This window comes from Ammodytes marinus, assembly GCF_949987685.1.
Source record: "Ammodytes marinus genome assembly, chromosome: 9".
NCBI classification, from domain to species: Eukaryota; Metazoa; Chordata; class Actinopteri; order Uranoscopiformes; family Ammodytidae; genus Ammodytes; species Ammodytes marinus.
Window position 1 is genome coordinate 3,214,153 of NC_137213.1, and position 20,665 is coordinate 3,234,817.

The 20,665-nt window shown below is 41.4% G+C and overlaps 1 protein-coding gene across 1 annotated transcript; it reads right to left on the reverse strand.

Moving 5' to 3' along the window:
• Positions 1-11,923: 11,923 nt before the first annotated feature.
• LOC307256035 (uncharacterized protein) lies at positions 11,924-19,517 on the reverse strand (the record flags this gene model as incomplete). The annotated part of the gene is made up of 7 exons (XM_080034901.1): positions 11,924-13,970; positions 14,227-14,366; positions 15,263-15,408; positions 15,830-15,974; positions 16,889-16,984; positions 17,406-17,550; positions 19,256-19,517. The coding sequence occupies 7 exons, from the start codon at positions 19,515-19,517 to the stop codon at positions 13,822-13,824; spliced, it is 1,083 nt and encodes a 360-aa protein (XP_079891027.1). The 3' UTR covers positions 11,924-13,821.
• Positions 19,518-20,665: the final 1,148 nt, after the last annotated feature.

Consider the following 20,665-nt stretch of genomic DNA (forward strand, 5'->3'; position numbering starts at 1 on the left):
AAAAACACCACACAATAAACAGTGCCGCGCTCACATTTTCGCCAAAACTCTCTTCACTCTAGCCGAGGTGACTACAAACGGCGGAGATGATTCAAACCAGCCGCTTCTTTATGTATTCCCCCCGTGTTGTTGTGAGCGTGTATTTTACTACTATCTATGGCGTAAACACACAGAGACCGCTCGGCGCAACTCATAGAGACAGTGAGCGAACAGTGCTGGCTGCAGCAGCTACGTGACTATGGGACACAGTGTAACCAACTGATTAATTTATTGACGAGGAAAAACACCACACAATAAACAGAGCTGTGCTCACATTTTCGCCAAAACACAAGACTCTCTTCACTCTTGCCGAGATCTACACATGACGGAAATGATTCTTTCGACCAATCAAATGACGGCAGTGTGTAGCTCCGCCTTCTCATGCATTTTCGGCCCGCTTTCAGGCCGCTAGTACCCCTACGGAGGAGTACTGAGATCGGGAGCGGCTCAGAGCGGTTAGGTGCGCTTAAACCGTACCCTACCCAACTTTTGGCAAATGAAAAGCCAAACTACCCGGACCGAACCGCTCCGACCCGACCCGCTCTACTCGGTGGAAACGAGGCATTACAGATATGCTCAGTCATTTGTGAGGAACTCGGTGGCAGAGCTGCTACTCCTTACGCGCCCCACACACATCCTGCGTCTACCTCTGGAGCGCGTTGCGTTACCTTACTGCTGCCTCTCTCGGACTTTTCTCGGACACACATGCAACGTCTCAGCAGCTGCTGCTGCGGCGCTGCTTCTAAAAGCCCTATCTTTCTACATAGAGTTTTCATAGATAATTCCCATTAAAAATGAAGTTCTTTCATGTCATCTATGATGCATATGATTTATATTGAGTCTGGACAGTAATCCGTGCGCCCCATTGCCATTTTTTTTCTTTTTTTTTTGCCATATTTTCGCTTGTTGGAAGTTTTATTTTGAAGGGGACACACCAGGAAATGGTGAAACTACAGCGAAAGCTGCCAGTATGAAGTCAATATGACTCTCAGCAGAGTATTTCAAAAATCACTTTACTGATTTATACGGGAGAGAGAGAGGGGGGTGTGGTCGGGGAAGAAGAAGGCCGTAGACACAGATAGAGCAACGGAAAACTGTTGCGCTCATCATGATCTTTTTTATTTCTTCACTATATTGGATCTCTATATGTGTCATTTATCCAAAAATGAAATGCCAGAACTAATTGAAAATTAGGTTTTAAATCCCTCGGATTTTGATTGCACAATTAAATCGTGAAATAAAGGGATTATTCGCGTATACGACTGAGGGATGTTTTATTTTGAAATAAACACACCGGGTAAACGTGTAACTAGAGTGAATGCTGCTGGTATGACTGTCAACAGAGTATTTCTCTATCAGTTAAAGCACAGAGACGCGAGAGAGACGCGCTGCTCTCAGAAAAAAATAGGCGAGCCTCCTGAGGTGAAGGGGAGCGGCGCTGCAGACGTGCCTCCGACGCGCCTCAGCAGTGCGTCTGAGGTTGGATGTGTGCTCGCTCTACGTTGATTTCACAGTCTGTGACCAAAAGTCAGACGCAGACGCGAGGTAGACGCGCAGTAGAGGTAGGATGTGTGTGGGGCGCGTTACGCGCCCCACACACAAGAAATTGCCTCGGCTGTTGGCGCAACTGGTAAGTTATTTATTTATTTGTGATGCATGACTTGTTTGTTACCAGAGTTACTTCAACTTTTGAGCAAATCATAGGTGTTACATCAAGGCTACACATATGTGTTAATTACTCTTGTGTCCTTTTATTTAGGCTAATTAAAAGATAATTGTTTTCACTGTCAAGAATGTCTGTGAAAAGGCCCAGTTGCCCCCTCCTCCTAATCATTAAGTAGACACACCTGATCATTCAGTTTCACACTGTCTTTTAATGTAAATGAATGTTCTTGTTACTAGAATTATTTCACCAAGTGTTTGAATAATTGAAACTGAGTCAGGCCTTCTTGGAAGCAGGTGAATTTACTTGCAAACAGCATACAAGGGTCAAACAACAATGTACCTGGCTTGATACATGGTTGAATACATCGAATGAACAGTGTACAGAGATTATATGCAAGAGAAGTTGGTGTGTGCGCAAACACATACTAAGTTTGGTGTGTCCAGCCCTTGTTTTGCTGGCGAAAGCAGAAATGTTTTTAATTGGCAGATATTCCCAGAAATTCATCTCAGCTGGTGTTATCCTTCATATAATGTCTGATAACAGAATATGGGGAGTGAAATTACTGTGCACATGAATGCGTCATACCTCTGTATGGGCCAAAATCTTATTAGGCAGTTTCTTTTTCAAGGCTAAACAACAAACTTGTAGCAAAACACTTTGGAGTTCTTAATCTACTGGGACAAAGTTCAATAGGCAGAAAGCATGTATTGTGCATTAAAATATTATACAATAAAGCAAATTAAATTCTGTTAACATTCCACCCTTTTTATAATATTTAATGCAATTTTCTGCAACACTTCAAAGCAAAAGGGCAAAGCATATGAGTAAATATATTTCAGTCAAGCAGAATAATATCAAGTACATCAACATCACAGTTGTGAAAATGCAAGTTTGTGTACTGGTGCAACATCGTTTATGTACAGTTTCAGAGAGGACAGTCCTTTGCAGAAGCCAGGGAACAGGAACCAAGATCGTCTTGATGGTCAACAAGTCCTTTTGTGGCATTTTGACGCAAAGTGTCCTTCATATCACAGTCACTGGGGGAATGGTTATGTAGGATATTACCATAACCGATTCAGATTGTTCCTCAGTGTCCAATTGTCCTTATTGAAGCATGGTCAGCTTCGTCTTCTCCTTGCATCTGAAACAGAATGAATTTGAGCAGTAACATGTTCTCAAAAGAAATGCTCATCATTCTGCCAGGGTTGTTTCTAAAATATCATCCTATCCATTTTGCTTGCTTTAGATGTCACAATTAACGCACAACAACATTTTAGGATAGGTTTGATTTCATTCTTCCACATTTTTTGTCTGTGTTTGGGCAGCATTCAAGCACACACAGGCAGTCAGTGAGACAGGCCCTCCCTTTTCTGCATGGGACTGAATCACACACACACCACATTCCTTCTAGATATGAGAAGCTCTCCACTTCTCCAAATCTGACATGGTGTTATAGTTTGTTCTTCAAATAACACATTATGATCATATTTTCAGCATAAAAATCCCCTTTAACTTGTAATTCAAATCAAAAGCATTGAACAAGTCTTTTCAGTGAACATTTTCATAAAAAGAACACAAAAGGACGCTTTTTTGTAAGTTTATGCTGGAACTTCAAATGATTGACTGCACCTTTAATCTTTACTGTTCTTTATCTGATTCTCTGGACCTGCCAGCAGAAGAGCAGCTGAGGAGCCGGGGTTTTGGGTCTCAATGGAAAGAGACACAGGAAGGGGTAGAGGAGACTTTTCTTCACCAGTCTCCTTTTTTTTTAATGTCTATCTTATCATTATCCATATTATGTAATTAAATTTTTTAAAATGTAAAATCTAATATCAAATTACCCAGTAATCTATTTAAACAGGATGAACACCCCTATTCCCTCCAATTGATTAACAAAATTCACCAATTTAAAACTAGAACACCCTATGTGATGTATTCTAAACAAAACAAATAAGTCTACTCTGCAGTTGTAGACTATTGACAAACATAACAAAACAAAACAAATAAACAACCTGTCATAGACTAACTCCCTGGAGCAGTACTATATCCCCAGGCTAAGTAACAACAAGCAGCCAGATATCAATTTGTTTCCACAAAACCTTCCCGAATTACAAAGAACTCTCAGTTTAATGGAACAAACTATATCTGTCAGAATAAAGGGACCACCCTCGACCCCACACTAATGATCATCTAATTACGTACGTGAGACTTTTGTTTTTGACAGTGTAAATTCTCAAACACCAAAGGCTGAGATAGGTTTGTCTCTAGTGCATCTCCCCAAACACTATAGGTTGAGATAGGTTTGTCTCTAGTGCATCTCCCCAAACACTATAGGTTGAAATATTTTTCTCTTTAGTGCATTTTCCCAAACACTACGATCAGTTATTCTCCCTTACGGTAAAACCATGAGAAATACTGCTTCATAAACTAGTTTATCTACCTAATACATAAAACAAAGGAACTACCATAATTCCTGGACAAAACAAAATCAGCTGTTTATATTCACCTGATTTCAAGAAAGCCTCGACTCGCTCAGGCTCTGGATTCCGTCACCCCTCTCCGTCCAAGTCGAGTCTGCAGACAGCCTCTTTTGTAGCTCTGTTTACTGGAGGTCTTTTGTCGAGAGATCTTGGACTCCCCCGTTCACGGTGCAGGCTCTTCTTGTCCAGAGAAGAAGATGTTGGATCCGGCTCACTCGAAGGACCATTCGTTACTAGAATTATTTCACCAAGTGTTTGAATAATTGAAACTGAGTCAGGCCTTCTTGGAAGCAGGTGAATTTACTTGCAAACAGCATACAAGGGTCAAACAACAATGTACCTGGCTTGATACATGGTTGAATACATCGAATGAACAGTGTACAGAGATTATATGCAAGAGAAGTTGGTGTGTGCGCAAACACATACTAAGTTTGGTGTGTCCAGCCCTTGTTTTGCTGGCGAAAGCAGAAATGTTTTTAATTGGCAGATATTCCCAGAAATTCATCTCAGCTGGTGTTATCCTTCATATAATGTCTGATAACAGAATATGGGGAGTGAAATTACTGTGCACATGAATGCGTCATACCTCTGTATGGGCCAAAATCTTATTAGGCATTTTCTTTTTCAAGGCTAAACAACAAACTTGTAGCAAAACACTTTGGAGTTCTTAATCTACTGGGACAAAGTTCAATAGGCAGAAAGCATGTATTGTGCATTAAAATATTATACAATAAAGCAAATTAAATTCTGTTAACAGTTCTCCTCTAAAAAAAAAGCTAAGTCTTGCTACAAAATGTTGATAATGGACCAAAAAATCAAATGCTTTGTGTTAACAGTTCAAAGTAAATAATTTTGGTACAGTGCAACATTTAACTAATTATATGCATAAAATGAAACTGTGGGAGCTTAGGCCAACAAGAAAACAACTTTTATATTCTATGAACAAAAAAATGCACTAATGTAACATTATGTTACAAATATATGATAATGCTAAACAAAAAGAAACTACACAAATCTGTCCTGCCAGGACACTTGACCCTCAGGGGAGATGAAAAACGCACACAGTTTCTCCCGGATGGCACTGGCATCCCTGCTTCCTCTGTTTCCTCCCATGGTTTGCACTGGTGGTAGTGTGTCTCCTCTTTCTTCAGCCTCATCCAGCCAGTGTTGGTTTTGGGATGGAGTCAGGTGATTGTGGAGAATGCAGGCTGCCATGACCACAGACTCAGCATTGTCTGGATGCAGGTTGATCCTGGTGTGGAGCACTCTCCATCTTGCAGTCAAGATGCCAAAGGCACACTCCACCACCATCCTTGCACGGGATAGTCTGTAATTAAAAATCCTCCGCGATCTGGGGATGTTGGTTCCAGGGAAGGGCCTCATCACATGCTTTTTGAGTGGAAATGCAGCATCCCCCACCATGGTGTAGGGCATTTTTCCTTGTGCACCTGACCCGGGTAAGGGGCTGTCATCAGGCACTTCCAGGCTTCTTGCCTCCATGCCTCTTCCGAGGTCAGAGTTGGAGTATACCCCACCGTCGCTTGCCCTTCCATAGTCTCCCACCTGTACAAATGTGAACTTATAGTCTGCGTCCGCCAGAGCTAAAAGCACAATCGAGAATGTCTTCTTATAATTAAAGAAGAGGCTCCCTGAGCATCTCGGTTTTGTGAGGCAGACATGTTTCCCATCAAGGGCTCCGATGCAGTTGGGGAAGTGCCACCTGGACCAGAACTTAGCTGCAATGGCTTTCCAGATGGCTTTATTTGGTTTAGGGAAGTGACTTGCCATCATCTTCCTCTCAATTGCCCTGCATGTCATGTGTACTGATTGGGCCACAGTACTCATCCCAAGCCGATACTGGAATGCAAGGCTTGAGAATGTTTCCCCTGTTGCGAGGAACCTGTGAAAAAAAACAAAAGTTTTATTTCATCATGTTATTATAATTAATTTCATTCCCCCTCCCCCCCACAGTGGCAGAATGCAAACGGAGGTGGAAGGTGCTCCGGGATTTATTTGTTAAACACAAAAAAGAAAAGAATCCACCAAGTGGCTCTGCTGGTGGAACCTTGAGGCAGTGGAAGTATGACAAGGCGATGTCTTTCCTACTTCCTCATGTGCAGCCCAGAAGGTTAGTCTGCCTTTTGTAATAAGCTAAAGTCTATGCATAGTTATCTAACACCAATCCTGTTCAAGAATTGTATGTAGACTTGCTCCACAAATGTATTCTACCTTATATGATTTATATTTGACTATACTTAGTAACTGGTTATTATACTGGCATCTACTCTTTGCTATTGAAGCTCAAGAAGCACACTTCAGCTCAAGGAAGATGTGGTGGAGGAGGAGGAGGAGGAGGAGGAGGAGGAGGAGGTGGAGGAGGCCATGGACTTGAGAGCCATTGAGGAGGATGTTGAGGCTGCAGGATCATCAGGTCACAGCTCCAGATCTGCAACTCCACTTTTCCCGCTACAGAGGTCTAGCAACCCCAATCCCCCCTCCAGAGTGCAGCCTCTGATCTCAGAGCCCCAACCCCCAAAATGTACACGGGTCAGGAGAAGGGCATCAGTTTCTCCCTCAGCAGAGCAACAGCTTTTAGACATTATAACGCAGCCAACACATGCTCCTTCACCACATGTCCCTACACCAGGTGAGGAAATGTACTATTTTGCCCTTAGTTTGGTTCCTCAGCTGAACCGGTTGTCCCGTGGGTCTCAGGTCCAGGCAAAATTACATATTCTAACATATCTGGCAGGGTTAGAAGCTCAAGAGGGACAGCTTGCCTCTTCAGCCACCCCAGCAACATCAAGCCAACATCAGCCACATCCATCAGGATTCCACCCATATTACCCAACCCCTAATCCACGTTACACAGCACCTCCCACAAGCCAAACACAGCACATATCATTTATGGAAGACCTCGCAGACCCCTCAATTCCTCCAAATTACCACAAGTTTCATTAACAAAAATGTATATCACATTTTGAATTCCAACACTGCAGTAATATTTTAATTTCCTTTGACCATGTAAATAGTTCTTATAAGAGGTAGGAGAGATCCAAAAGATGCAGGTTGTGCTAAATTAGAAGATTTAGAAACACTGGTGAGGGCTATAGTGGTGTTTTTAGGACTGTACAATTCTACTTCTATATTTTCTAAATCGTTTACCTGTTGTTTTTTTATTTCCTGTTTTTTGTGGAGAGGATGTAAATAACTTGTTTATGTTTCTATTAAAACAAACAAAACATTTCTCTATTCTTGGCTTTGTTATAACATGCTCAATTATAGTAAAACAATGAGAATACCGTAATGTAACAGCAAGGCGCTGTTTTGGTTCAATGGAAGCCCTGTATGTTGTTGTCTGCCTTGTCAGGTCGCCTCCAATCAGGGCCAGAATACCTTCAACCTGCTCTGCGGTCATCCTGAAGTATTTGAGGTGTCTGTCTTGATCTAAGAGCAGTTCCAAAACCAGATGGTGAAAAGCTCCATGTTGCCTCCTCTTCATATTTAATGGATGAACCCATATTCTACGCCTGTTTCTCCTCCGGAGCCTTCTGAGAAGAACATACAGCGCTATGGCTTTTCTTCTGTCAGCTACTATAAACAATGAAAACAAACAAAACCAACATTAAACACATGTTATGATATAGAAAATTCGAATTGATATGTATAGCAAACGTTTTAAAGTTAAATAAAAATAAGGAAATTATATATAATTAAACACTACTAATAATCATCATTATATATACAAATCATATTCCATATTTTCTTAATACAATAAAATAAAAGATGACTTACCCATTTCTGGTTGGGGGGATCTCAAATGTGAAGAGTTTAGTTTAATAAAACTATGTGCATCTCCCAAAGCAGTCGGTGTGACACTGTGGATCAGTTCCCTTTTTAAGACTGATGCGCTAAATTCCATATATAAAACAGGTGCGCTAAAGTTAGGCCCTCCCACTCTTTAATTAACTTCTCAATAGTACTAAAAAGCCCTTCACTGGGGAGAGAAAACCAGAAACCTGAGACTACCTTGTATACTTACTAGGCTACTTTGCTATCTTACATAATACTTTCTCTGTCAAATAAACAAGGCCAAGTGAAATGGGTGAGAGGGATTTCTCGACCTTCTTTTACTTTTTATACAAAGGCATTAGGATTACGAACTCAATATTAAATGTATGATACAAAGGCATGAAACATTTTCATAATCTCATCTATTTCCTCTTGAGTGCTTTTATTATGAAGGGGCAGAACCGAAGTGTCAGCAGTGTAAATGTGTCTGACTAAAAGTTCGATGTTGTGAGCGCTAGAATAAAGTGCAGTTCAGTGAATGGAGTTCCCTTATCTTTATTTCTACAGTGACAAAGTAGGACACACTATACACCCTCGGTTACAATGTGAACGAGAATAATCAAAGGGAAACAACAGAGAAAGACAGTGATTTTGAAGCAGCGCTGCAGCAGCTGCAGCAGCAGCAGCTGCTGAGACGTTGCATGTGTGTCCGAGAAAAGTCCGAGAGAGGCAGCAGTAAGGTAACGCGACGCGCTCCAGAGGTAGAGGTAGGATGTGTGTGGGGCGCGTTAGGGTAGAAATAAGCCAGTTGAGGGTGTTCAGGCTTCTGGTAAGGACCCTGGGCGCCTGCCTACGGAGGTGTTTCAGGAGCGTCCAGCTGGGAGGAGGCTTTGGGGAAGACCCAGGACTAGGTGGGGAGATATCTCCACCTAGGCCTGGGAATGCCTTGGGATCCCCCAGTCAGAGCTGGTTAATTAGGCCCGGGAAAGAGAAGTTTGGGGTCCCCTGCTCGAGCTGCTGCCCCCGTGACCTGACGCTAGATAAGCAATTGATGATGATGATGATGACTCTGTGATAACATATGATCCCCATGCTGCACTAATCCACTAGAAGGTGCCGTATGTCTTGTAATAGGAGCTCCTGCTGTTTAGGAGACAGACAGGACATAACAGATCAGTTCATTCCAGTCTTCCTCTCCTCCCTTATTGCTGGATCATGTCCCTGCTTTGAGAACGGAACCTTGAACCAAACAACGGCTGATTCTCCAGCAACATTTCCCTGTGTGCCTCGTTATGGTGCCTTTCTCAGGGAGGTTTTTTGTTATGACTCTGCCAACCCTCAGTAGGTAGGAACATCACTTTTAAGATTATTGTGGAGCAGTTTTTCTTCCATGTTAATCTCCATTCATTAAAGCTGGGGTATGTGATTTCTGATTGGTCAAAGTTAACATGAGCTGTACACTTTGACCAATCGGAGCGAGGCTCTGATTCTCTGTTCTTATTGGCTGTTGGGGACTGTCCATTCACTTTGGCACGACTTTGTTGGTGTAGAGCGTGTCAGGGAGGAACCATAGGGGAGGGACCAAAGAGAACAAGTGGAGCGGTTGAGGTATTTGGATTCGAATCTCTATCCTAACTGCCATTTTCTCCCCACATCCTCCACCCCAGCTTTAACCTGCATACATAGTTTTTGGTGTTTACAATGACCAATTCATTTGGTCACACCAATTCTCAGATCTCTGCGTTATCAGTGTCACAGACAATTTTTCAAAATAAAGTGAATTGTTAACAAAGCGCTTGAAGGTGGGGACAGCTTTTCTGGAGAATGTTTTCTTGACAAAAGCACTTTTTGTCCAATCAGTGAAAAAGCCTATCACCTTACAATCCACTTACCTGTCTGTACAGTGAGGGTGCTGAAAAATAATCCGGTGTTAATACACAGCCTAGTCTCTGTAAACAGGCAGGTTTAAATGCTACTGTGGGCCCTCTTTGTTTACATCCCGCTATTAATTCCGCTTATTGAAATCTTTAACTATTTTAGACCAGGGTTCCAGAGGCTTTTTAGTGTTAACCTTCACAAATTAAAATAACTTCAAACTGATCTGAGTTCTTTTTTATTTATTAGTTTTCTATGTACTGTTTGCATCTGCGTTCCTCTTTTTGCCAGCACGACTGCATAGGTTCAAAATAATACAATGTAAAATGTCAGTTAATAACATATCAAACATGAAAAGCATAACTTAAAGGAATGCTTCACCCATACGGAACCGGCATTCTATCATTATAAAATCACTATTAAGCCCAGTTCAGACCAAAGATTCGCCTTGCAACTGCTTGCGACGAGACGGTTTTAGAACGTCGCGGGGATAAATCGCAGCAGTGTGAACTGCTCGTTGCAGCGCATTGCAAGGCGTCGCAGAAGATTCAACATGTCAAATCGCAAGGTCCAGTTTTAGAACGTTTTGGCGGTCTCGTCGCAAGGAGTTGCAGTTGCAAGGCGAATCTTTGGTCTGAACTGCGCTTTATAATATAATGAATGAGGTTTTTCTTCCCTCAGTCTTACCTTGGCCCAGCTGTCCTGTTAATCCTAACCCTTCATTTTCCCATGCGTGATGTCACACAAGGGAAAAATGTAGGGTTAGCCAGTGAGACCACAAAACACTCTTTCTGCCTTTTCTCAGGCTAGGATAAAACGATTTCTAAAATGTTTGCACATTTATACTCCATATGATCTCAGAGTTCAATACAACTTCATATTCCCACCGGTAAAGTACTACTTTAAGCTCAACTGCCTTTAGTGTGCTTCAACTCTCCCCTCTTGTGACATGCTCTACCCTTCATGTTATTGTAATGGAAGGCTCAACAACACAAAGTCTAGGCTCCTCCCCCTGCTACTGGAATGAAGCCCAACTAGAAAGTGTTCCCTGTAAACTTGGGCCTCCTTCTACCACAGAGCATGTTTACTCTTTATGTTCAGTTTGCTTTGCTCACTGGTTGTCTGTTTGTCCTCTTCCAGTTTCCCCTGGTGGAGATGAGACGGTGTGGATCAGACCCGATAAAGGCTTTTTTACTGGGAGTTTTTTCTCAGCCGAGCTAAGGGTGTAAGGGCAGGGTGTTGTACTGTATGGAATGTAAAGCCCACTGAGGCAAATGTCTATTTGTGATATTGAGCGATACAAATAAAACTGATTTGATTTGATTTACCACAGTGATCCCTCTGTTTTATCCACAGATCTTCTGCTTCCTCTTTAACTTAAGTGCAAGGAAAACATTCAGGCTGTGTTTGAAAAGCCCTACTAACATCCTACTCATACTCATTTTGACGTCAATTTGAGTATGTTGTGCGGTTTTGTATGCGAGTTTGTGTAGGCTTGAAATGCCCGGACGTCTGTCCGGGAAAGATTTTGTGTAATGGATCGATATGTTACTTTTTTCCTACTGAACCGGCCCCCCACAATGCATTGCGTCTTTTCAAACGACATGGAAGTTTAAAAAAAAAATCTTTATTTCTTCTGTATAGCCTACTGCAGTGTAAACGGTCCGACAAACCTCGCATACACAATCGATCATTAAGTAGACAGTATGTACTGTAGTACACATGTTGAGTATGTAGGAGGGAGGATGTTAGTAGGGCTTTTCGAGCACAGCCTTACATTCTAATTAAAGTATTCTGCTATTTTCCTGAGCGTATGTTTTTAAGATGTAAGGCTTGATCTGCCCTGAAGTACACTAGTGTACTAGTACGTCAGATCTTTTATAACAATGAGAAAGTTGCTTGGCTCCTTTCCACAGACTCTTGACACTTTTAAGCTGAAGGCAGGAAGGCATCAAGACCGTTTATTTTTTCATATTCACAACAATTACAAACAGCAGTCAATGCTAGTTAAGTCCCAAGCTCCTCTCCACGATGCAATAAAGAAGAAGAATTCAACAAGGCTGGAGACAACTGTTGCTGCATCAGCATTTATTTGTACATTTCTCAGGAGAAAAAGCGTTCATTTTCCAGGACAGCTGGATAAGAAGACAATCACGTTGTCATAAAGCAGACATATATGGACATAATATTGCCACTGCAAGAATATAAAATAAAAAAAGATATAAATGAAAAAAATTAGTGCTGTCAAACGTTTAAAATATTTAATCTCGATTAATCGCATTAATGTCATAGTTAACTCGCGATTAATCGCATTTTTATCTATTCTAGCCTAAATGACCCTTGATTTCTTTTTGTCCCATTATTTTTTCTCATTTAAATGCTCTTATCACACCCATTCTATTTATGATATTTAGAAGAAATACACTGAATTACAATGATGTCTACACCATTGTAATTCAGTGTATTTCTTCTAAAATATCATAATTAGCAATTCAGTGTAAATAACAATGTAATCCCCCCACCCCTAGAACAGCATTCACAAACATAATTGGAACTTCTTTTATTATTTAAAAACTAAACCATAAAACAACATAGGGTATATAAAACAAATTAGTATTAAGGCTAAAGTAAACTGGTTGTTGTAGGCCTAAATGTTTTGGGAGTCTTTCATCCACGGCTTATTTCAGACTGTGTGGAGTGGACACAGGTGGTTGCCATGGCGCTGCAGCAGCCGAGGCTTCAGTCTCCCTTCGTAGCGAAAATTAAAGTGAAAATGAATGACTGGCGGCTGCCACTAACATTCATGGAGGTGTTGGTGTGCGCGCAGGGTTATAAGTAAGACTTTTGCAAATGACAGGCTTTCAATCTTTTCTGTTCTTTTCCGCGAAGTTCCAGTCAGAGTCACACACGGAAGAAGCTACTAGTGAAGGTCGCACAGCTGAGCTAGGAAGTGCTAGGTTCCTGTTTCTGCTTCAAAATAAAAGTCAGAATTGACTTGACGTTTCGCCGTTTTGCCAGTTAAGGCCTTTGCACAGCGGGCGCGTTTTATTCGTGTGATTAATCCGTTTATTAATGAACGTATACAGAGTCAATACAAGCTTCCACACCAGCGCCGTCATTTCGCATCGCGAATTTGCGTTTTTTATTTTTTCGAACTGAGTTCGATTTTTCTGGGATGTCGCTTCTAAAGTGGGACGCGACAAAATTCACATTTCAAAACATTCGCTTTTACGTTGCGTTTATTCGCGTCGCGCCCGGTGTGCAAAGGCCTTTAAATGATTTTAATGTGAAATTACGCTGTAGGACATGTTCCGTTTGAATGGACAGTAACTTAATTGCGAGCCATATGAATAGTTTGTGGTGTTTCAGTTGTTCTAGCATTACTAGTTGATACAACAGCATGTGAAAAAACCACAACGTTTCCTAGGCCATGACGAGCGTTAATCGCGCGATAAAAAAATGTACGCCGTTAAAATGAGTTTGCGTTAACGCCGTTAATAACGCGTTAAACTGACAGCACTAGAAAAAATATAACATTGCTTTAAAATAGCAATACAATGATAATCCAACCACTTCTATTTTAGGCCAACTCTTCTGAAAAAAATTCACAAGCTGTACATGAGAAAAAACTGTGACTTAAACCCCTTCACAGGCTTAAAAGGCTCCATATACAGCTCCGAAAAGAATTAAGACACCACTCCAAATGTTCAGTGTCTCTCGTTTTACTATTTATAGGAATATGTTTCAGTAGAATGAACATTTTGGTTTTATAATATAAACTACTGACAACATTTCTACCAAATTCCAATACATTTTTTGTCATTAAGAGCATTTTCAATAAGTAAATGTAGAGATGAAGATTTAAGAAAAATCCAGAGTGGTCTCTTAATTATTTCCGGAGCTGTAGAAGTGGCAGGTGAGCCATGAGCATTGTGTGAGGATGCAATCTTCAGCGGGTGTGAGTATGGCTCAAGCAAAGAGCCCAAACTTTCTGTTGTCCAGTGGGGAGACCATGAGGCGAGCAGAGCCCGGGGAGTGGAGCGGCCGCCAGGTGTTTCTCCAGATGACTGTACAGATACGGAACAACAGCAGGACACAGGCCAGCACCAGCAACACCACTGAGACACACACACCAGAGGAAGAGTGAGACAGTGGTTCATAACAATACACATATTCCTACCCAACCCTCACAAATACAGGCCTGGACCGCGGTTGGAGAGGTGAACCGCAATGCATAATTATTGCATATTTTGCGTTAATATGACGAATGAACACAGGCTGCATTACTTGATATCTTCCATAAAGACTGTGTGTGAAACTGTAGTCCCAGTCCCAGCAGTGAGTCACTTGTGGTGGGCGTTATTTTAAACTCACCCATAAACACACTGTTTGTAGTGGGATCGTCAGGGTTGAAATGCTTCAGGACGTTTCCCACCAGAGCCACAATGACAGTGGGGTAGACGGTCAAGATGTTCCTCACCCAGCGGTCTAGAACCCAGTTCTCCAGCAGGAACCTGCACACACAGACACAGCAGTTATCCACTAGAACATGACTGTCACCCAGACAGGTTCTCTCGTGTCATGCCGGTGGCTTGGTTGGGAGAAGGCTGATACTGATGGTAAATGGACTTGACTTATATAGCGCTTTTTAGCCGATTTTCTCAGCCCCAAAGCGCTTTACAAGTCTTAAGACTCATTTATGCTCTACGTTACATACGGATACGGACGGAGCCTTCTGTCTGTACTCTGCGTACATTACGTCCGTATTTCTGCACGTATCCTGCAAGCTTGCGGATGCGTACCAAACGGACGGAACGGAGCATTACTACCGGAGATCACGGGGGGCGCATAGCCAACAGTTCACTTTCACTTACTGTACATTTGTTTACAAACACAAACGAAAGACATAATACTTTAGAAAATGTCTTAACTTTTGAGGAGAGGTTTTTGTGAGTTGGTACGAAATTATATACACATTTATATATCTATGAAGTTACACGGCCGGGGCACAGACAGACAACTACAACAGAGCAGCATGAGCGGGGATCGCACGGGGAAGAATGTCAGCTAGACGGCAGGCTGACGGCAGCAATAGAGAAGTGATGTCCTCACAGACCCCCGCTGTCTATAATACAGCCTCTAGTTTAGCCTCTTCCATCGCTACGGTAGTAGGCCTATATCGCTAAAGCTGTTTCTTCCATGGACCTATTATAAAATATTTATTCCAGTTGATTCGACTGTTTGACTCTTCTTCTTCCTATTTGAGTAACTTTTTACTCTGAGCGGCGCTGCTCTGCATGTAATTCCCCTCTCCATCCATGTCTCCCCAACCTGTTTAATAAAGCCAAAATGCCCAAAAACAAGTGCCAAAAAGTGCATTAATGAACCTAGAGTCCCTACTGTAGCTTACCATGCCACCACCTCTCCAAAGAGCAGGCAGAGAGAGGCTGTCCCTGCTGTGTGTCTGTCCACGCCCCACAGGTGGAGAACCAGGGAGAAGTTGATGAGCGAGGCGATGGAGGTCCAGGTGGTATACAGAGCCAAACCATTCTGCACCTGAACACAGGAGGGGGTTTACAAGCATAGACATGACATCATTCACAAGGGGACAGGGGGAGCCTTTCATTCAAGATTCAACATGCTTCATTTGTCTTATAGGCCTATTCACAATAATTATTGGCAACAGAATTCTTAAGTCCCAGGCTTCTCTCAACAATTCAATAGAGGAGAAGAAAATGTATAAGAGAAACAAACAAGTGACGAGAGCTGCTTGAAATACACACAACAGTAGTGCATGGTAAAAAGTGTAGAGATAATGTGCACCATATAAATATAAATGAGAAATTAGATGTATATGAAATAGAATACTGTACATGGAAATAGTGAAATAGGATACGGTATAGCCTATGTAATGAAATAATGTTAAATATAATAAAAAAGTAAATGCACACCCAACACACACACACACAGGTCGTACCAGTATTCTGAGACAGGCCAGGTCTTTGCGATGGTACGTCTGTAACCAGAGTCCATAGTAATCGGTGGCATAGCAAACACATACCAAAGCGCTGTAGTTGGAAATCACTATCATGATCAACACAACCAGAGCCGCTAGCATCATCCTGTAAAAGACAGAGAGAGAGAGAGAGAGAGGGACCATGAATGTGGAATCACAAGGGGATTTCAGAGATGGCTAGTAACATACTAGATTCACTGTATTTTTATGCATTCTCCAACAGCATGGAACCACCTAATTCAAAGGGTTTCCTTCCTCTGTAAGGTAAACTGATTTTATCACCACCGTTTTTAATAATGATAAATGAGGCAAGGCAACTTAATATCAAATTGTCATCAAACTAATTCTTATCGCAGATTAAAATAAAATAAAATGGCAAAAAATGAATTTGTAAAATAATGTAATGATATCCAGTTTGAGATTTCAGACTGAAGAGAGGAGATTAGATAATGCCACTGTGAGAAATATAAAGTTTTTCTTTTTTGGACGCTACACTACGGAAAAACCCACATTACAATTGTGAACCTGAACATGAGCAGAACAGTTGAACCTTTGAAGTTTTTCTGTGCAGTTTAACAAACCCTGCGTTCCGAATCGCATACTCTTTCTTTTTTCTATTCTACATACTACAACCGACAATAAAAAAAATCTAGTTAGGATGCAGTAGGCATACTATTGGGACATACTTTTACCTATTTATTTCATCATAACATCGCGCCTTGATCTTGCCTCTTGCTTTTATATCCGTCTCATCCCTGTTTGTTTTCATATGGAGGCTCCGTTGATGTGACGTCACTTGAGGTTCGCAGTGCATTATGGGTCAGAATCGCCCAAATAGGATGCTGTTTTCAACACTAAAAATCTTGGCCGGATGTAGTAGACATCCGGGTCTTTCTTACCATCCTAAATCTGGCCACAATAATCGGGACATACTAAATCTTTTTTCTACCATACTAAATAGTAGAAAGTATGCGATTCAGAACGCAGGGAAAGTCAAAAGATGGAATTTCAAAGACATACTCTCTGTCCCACAGCAGCAGCCAGGTTATGTTCAGCAGCATGTTGGACAGCCAGCAGAAGTAGAAGGCGTAGGGCAGCAGACACTGGGCCCAGGATCTGTTCACACACACACACACACACACACACACACACACACACACACACACACACACACACACACACACACACACACACACACACACACACACACACACACACACACACACACACACACACACACACACACACACACACACACACACACACACACACACACACACACACACACAAAATAAATACTGTTAAAAAAAGAAAAAATAATTGAACTGTGCTGCAAGTTAGAAAAAAATAAACACTTAACAGCTTCCTTCACCAAACCTGATTGGTTGATTTAAGACAAGAGAAAAAAATCTGCCTTCTCACACCGATACAGGATTGTGGCTCTGTGTATCGCGATTTCGGTTTGGAAATAATATGCATATTGTTACAGCCCTAGTGACATAATTCTACATTGGGTAACATTGGTCTTTCAGCTTACCCTCTGAAGGCATACGAAGTGATGTAAACCACCATGAGGGTGAGCCAGGTGTAGATGACTCCCCAGATGGAGAAGGTCCATCCAGCCGGAGTGATGTCCGTCTCATAGCGGCCTGACACATTGCCTGTGGAGGAGTGGAAGGGACCTGGAAGACACAAGGGCTGTGCTCAAATATCCATATGGCTATATCGCAATATTTTCTTCTGTGATCTACAGTATCTCATAAAAGTGAGTTATTTTGAGGGGACAGTAAATTTACACAGTTACACAAGCTGACTACTTGACATTGTATCAAAGTGTCATTTCTTCAGTGTTGTCCCATGAAAAGATATAATGAAATATTTGAAGAAATGTGAGGGGTGTACTCACTTTTGTGAGATACTGTAGGCTTATGTATCGTCAGCCTGATACTTTAGCTTTGCGGAAACAATAATGTTCACGTTTTAATGTGTTGTGAGGTTCAACCTCCGCCCCTAGATGTAGCAGTAAGGTTATCTGACCGGGGTTTTTAATCTGAAGTAAAGTTTTGGATGAACTTGTTTTGGCTCAATTTGTCCACTGAATGATCAATATAATGTGATGTGATGTATCAATACCACCCAGATCTTACACAGCTACTTGTTTTTCAGCTGTTTTTAATTTTTATTTTTTTACATTATCTCCAAATTATAATACTTGATTAAAACGTTCCACCACTGCTCAATGCGACATATATATATATTTGTTTTAGCACTGGTCAGATTTAGTCTATTTTTCTTCCTATTGTTGTTTCATATATTAGTAGGCCTATAAATCAAAAGGTCCAACATTTACATTTAGGCTAGATGATTATCTGACTAAACCTTGTCTGTTTGCGTCTAAAGCACTTATAAAGCACTCTACTTCTAGGGCAAAAGATTGGTACGGTAAAATACAGTAATACAGTTAATAATTAATTTGTTCTAAAAGAAGGAAAAATAGAAGAAATGTGCAGTTGAGACTCCGTGGAGGGGAAATGTGTCATCCTTTGGACTGAACTGTTTCTCATGCCACACCCTAGAACCAAGGATGTTGGCTTGACTTTTATATAATGACCCCCCCCCCCCCCCTCTCTCTCTCCCACCGGTGAGTGGGCGTAGGGGCACCACAACGCTTGTCCTTCACTTTCAGTATTTCTCTGAAATAAAATAATTCTATTGAAGAACTTTCACAGTTAGATCTATTGAGGGAGATGTTGACGCTTTTAGTTTAGTCAGTGACCACAGTAGTAGGCTAGAAAGCTAGTGCGCCATCGGTGAAAGTTTAGTCGCGAGACACTCATATTTAGAGGGAGGGAGAAACCGTTATTTGAGCGATATGGGTAAACATACTACTTGCTGTAATTTGGTCTGGCTTTGCGAGACTACAGTGAACATGACTCTTAACCTTAACACTGCTCAACGAATAGCTTTTCTAATGTAGGCGTCTTCTTAAAACAAGAAAGCAGTTAGCCTATTCATAATGCTTCAGTGCTGTGCTTTTATGGAACTTCTGTAAAACGGTGCGTTCGTGTACAGTCATGGAAATAGTTCCTTGACTTCCATTGTTTTCGCGTAACATTAACGACATGATGAGCTGCCAACAATAGACGATCCTCTCTCCCTCCCAAAACGGTTTCGTAACGTGTGAAAAAAACACAGTTGTATAAGTAAATGAAAATGAATGTAGGCTATTTTATGACAAATTAAACCTGTTCCAAACAACATGTGGAGGCTACGTGTTGCTAGTTTGTGTATCGGATTGTCGGAAGGATTTGACTTGAGTTAATTTTACCTTTCGTTGGAGCGCACTGGGAAACATCAAAGTGTCTGAATAAAGTTGTTGTGACTCACCTCTGCCCGTTCCGGCCAAAGCGTTAAAAACTAAAACGATAACGTAAAGCACCAGACACAAGAGAATGACAAAGATTCGGGGAAGAACGTTGTCCTTCATGTTGGCTGCTTGCTTCGCTGCTGACAGAGTACTGTAACAGAGTAGCGTGTGTGGCTCTGGGCTGTTTGTTGGTGAGCTGTCAGGCACCGTCAGGGCGAGGAAAGCACGGTAGGCAAAAGATGCCTTCACGTGCTCTCCGTAAACCCCAACGCCCACACCCATAAAAGAAGAAAAAATGCTCACTTTAGAGATTTGTGGTTATTTGAGGTTTGAGTTTTTTTTAAGGAAGATATGTGACGCATTTGAGGCGTGATGGCGTAGGCCTACTCTACAGAAACATTATGTAAATACCAGGGACATTTGACTGATTTCTGCCACTAAACATTTGATGAAATTTACATTTCACACAAAAATAATCCCTCTCAATGATCACTTCTGCCCCACTTGAATATGTGGTGGTGTGTTTATCTGCACAGTCCTCCTCTCTCTGGCTGTATTTTACATAGTAACATTAGTATTGTTTTGTAAACAGAAGACTCAGGTCTAAGCTCCGCCCATAGCCGGACCCCTCGCGGACCTCCCACGACCAAAACATCTGGATTTTGGCCAGATGGAAAAGCCAGAGTGAAAGTTTTATGTCATTTTTAAAACAAATCAGTGTCCATGAGTCTTTACAGGAACAGATTTTGGGAAGGGGATCTTCATTGGATAACTAAAAACAGGTGATAACTAACAAGCCGAAATATACATTTCCGTCTTGTTTTTAAGAACAAAACAGGCAATCACTAATCAGAAAATGAACATTTGAACAAAACCTTCCATAATAACCTCCAGAATAGTACTGAGATAGCCTACTATTAATGATAAAAGATGAATTGACCGGAGTTCCTAAAAAGTTAAGATTTCTGATGAGAGTATTTGAAAAACAACTAATGTTGATGTTGTAGGTTGGAGCCTGACCAATATAATGGACAAGAAAAAAGATATTTCTTGTTATGGCGGTGTAATAATAAATTGCTGAAACGCCCTTAAATATGACCTATTTAGTATCTAGCCTATTGTTTCTAAAGTGAAAAAATAAAACAAGAAAATGGTCCCAAATTAAAGCAGATTTGAATAGCTTATCACTTTATTATTCATAAAGGGCAGTGGCAGAAAAAGAGAGGGTTTCCAATGGTTTAGTAGTACAAGGGCAGAATACATGAGATACAGATTTAATGTATGCTAGTAGGCTGGTCCTCCTCTTCATCATTAATGGACTAAACTTAATGTGCTGCCATTCACATGTACACTAGGACACAAAATACACACATTTCACTCTACCAACGGAGGCAGTTCTGTTCGGATATCAAAGTAATGTAACTTCTACT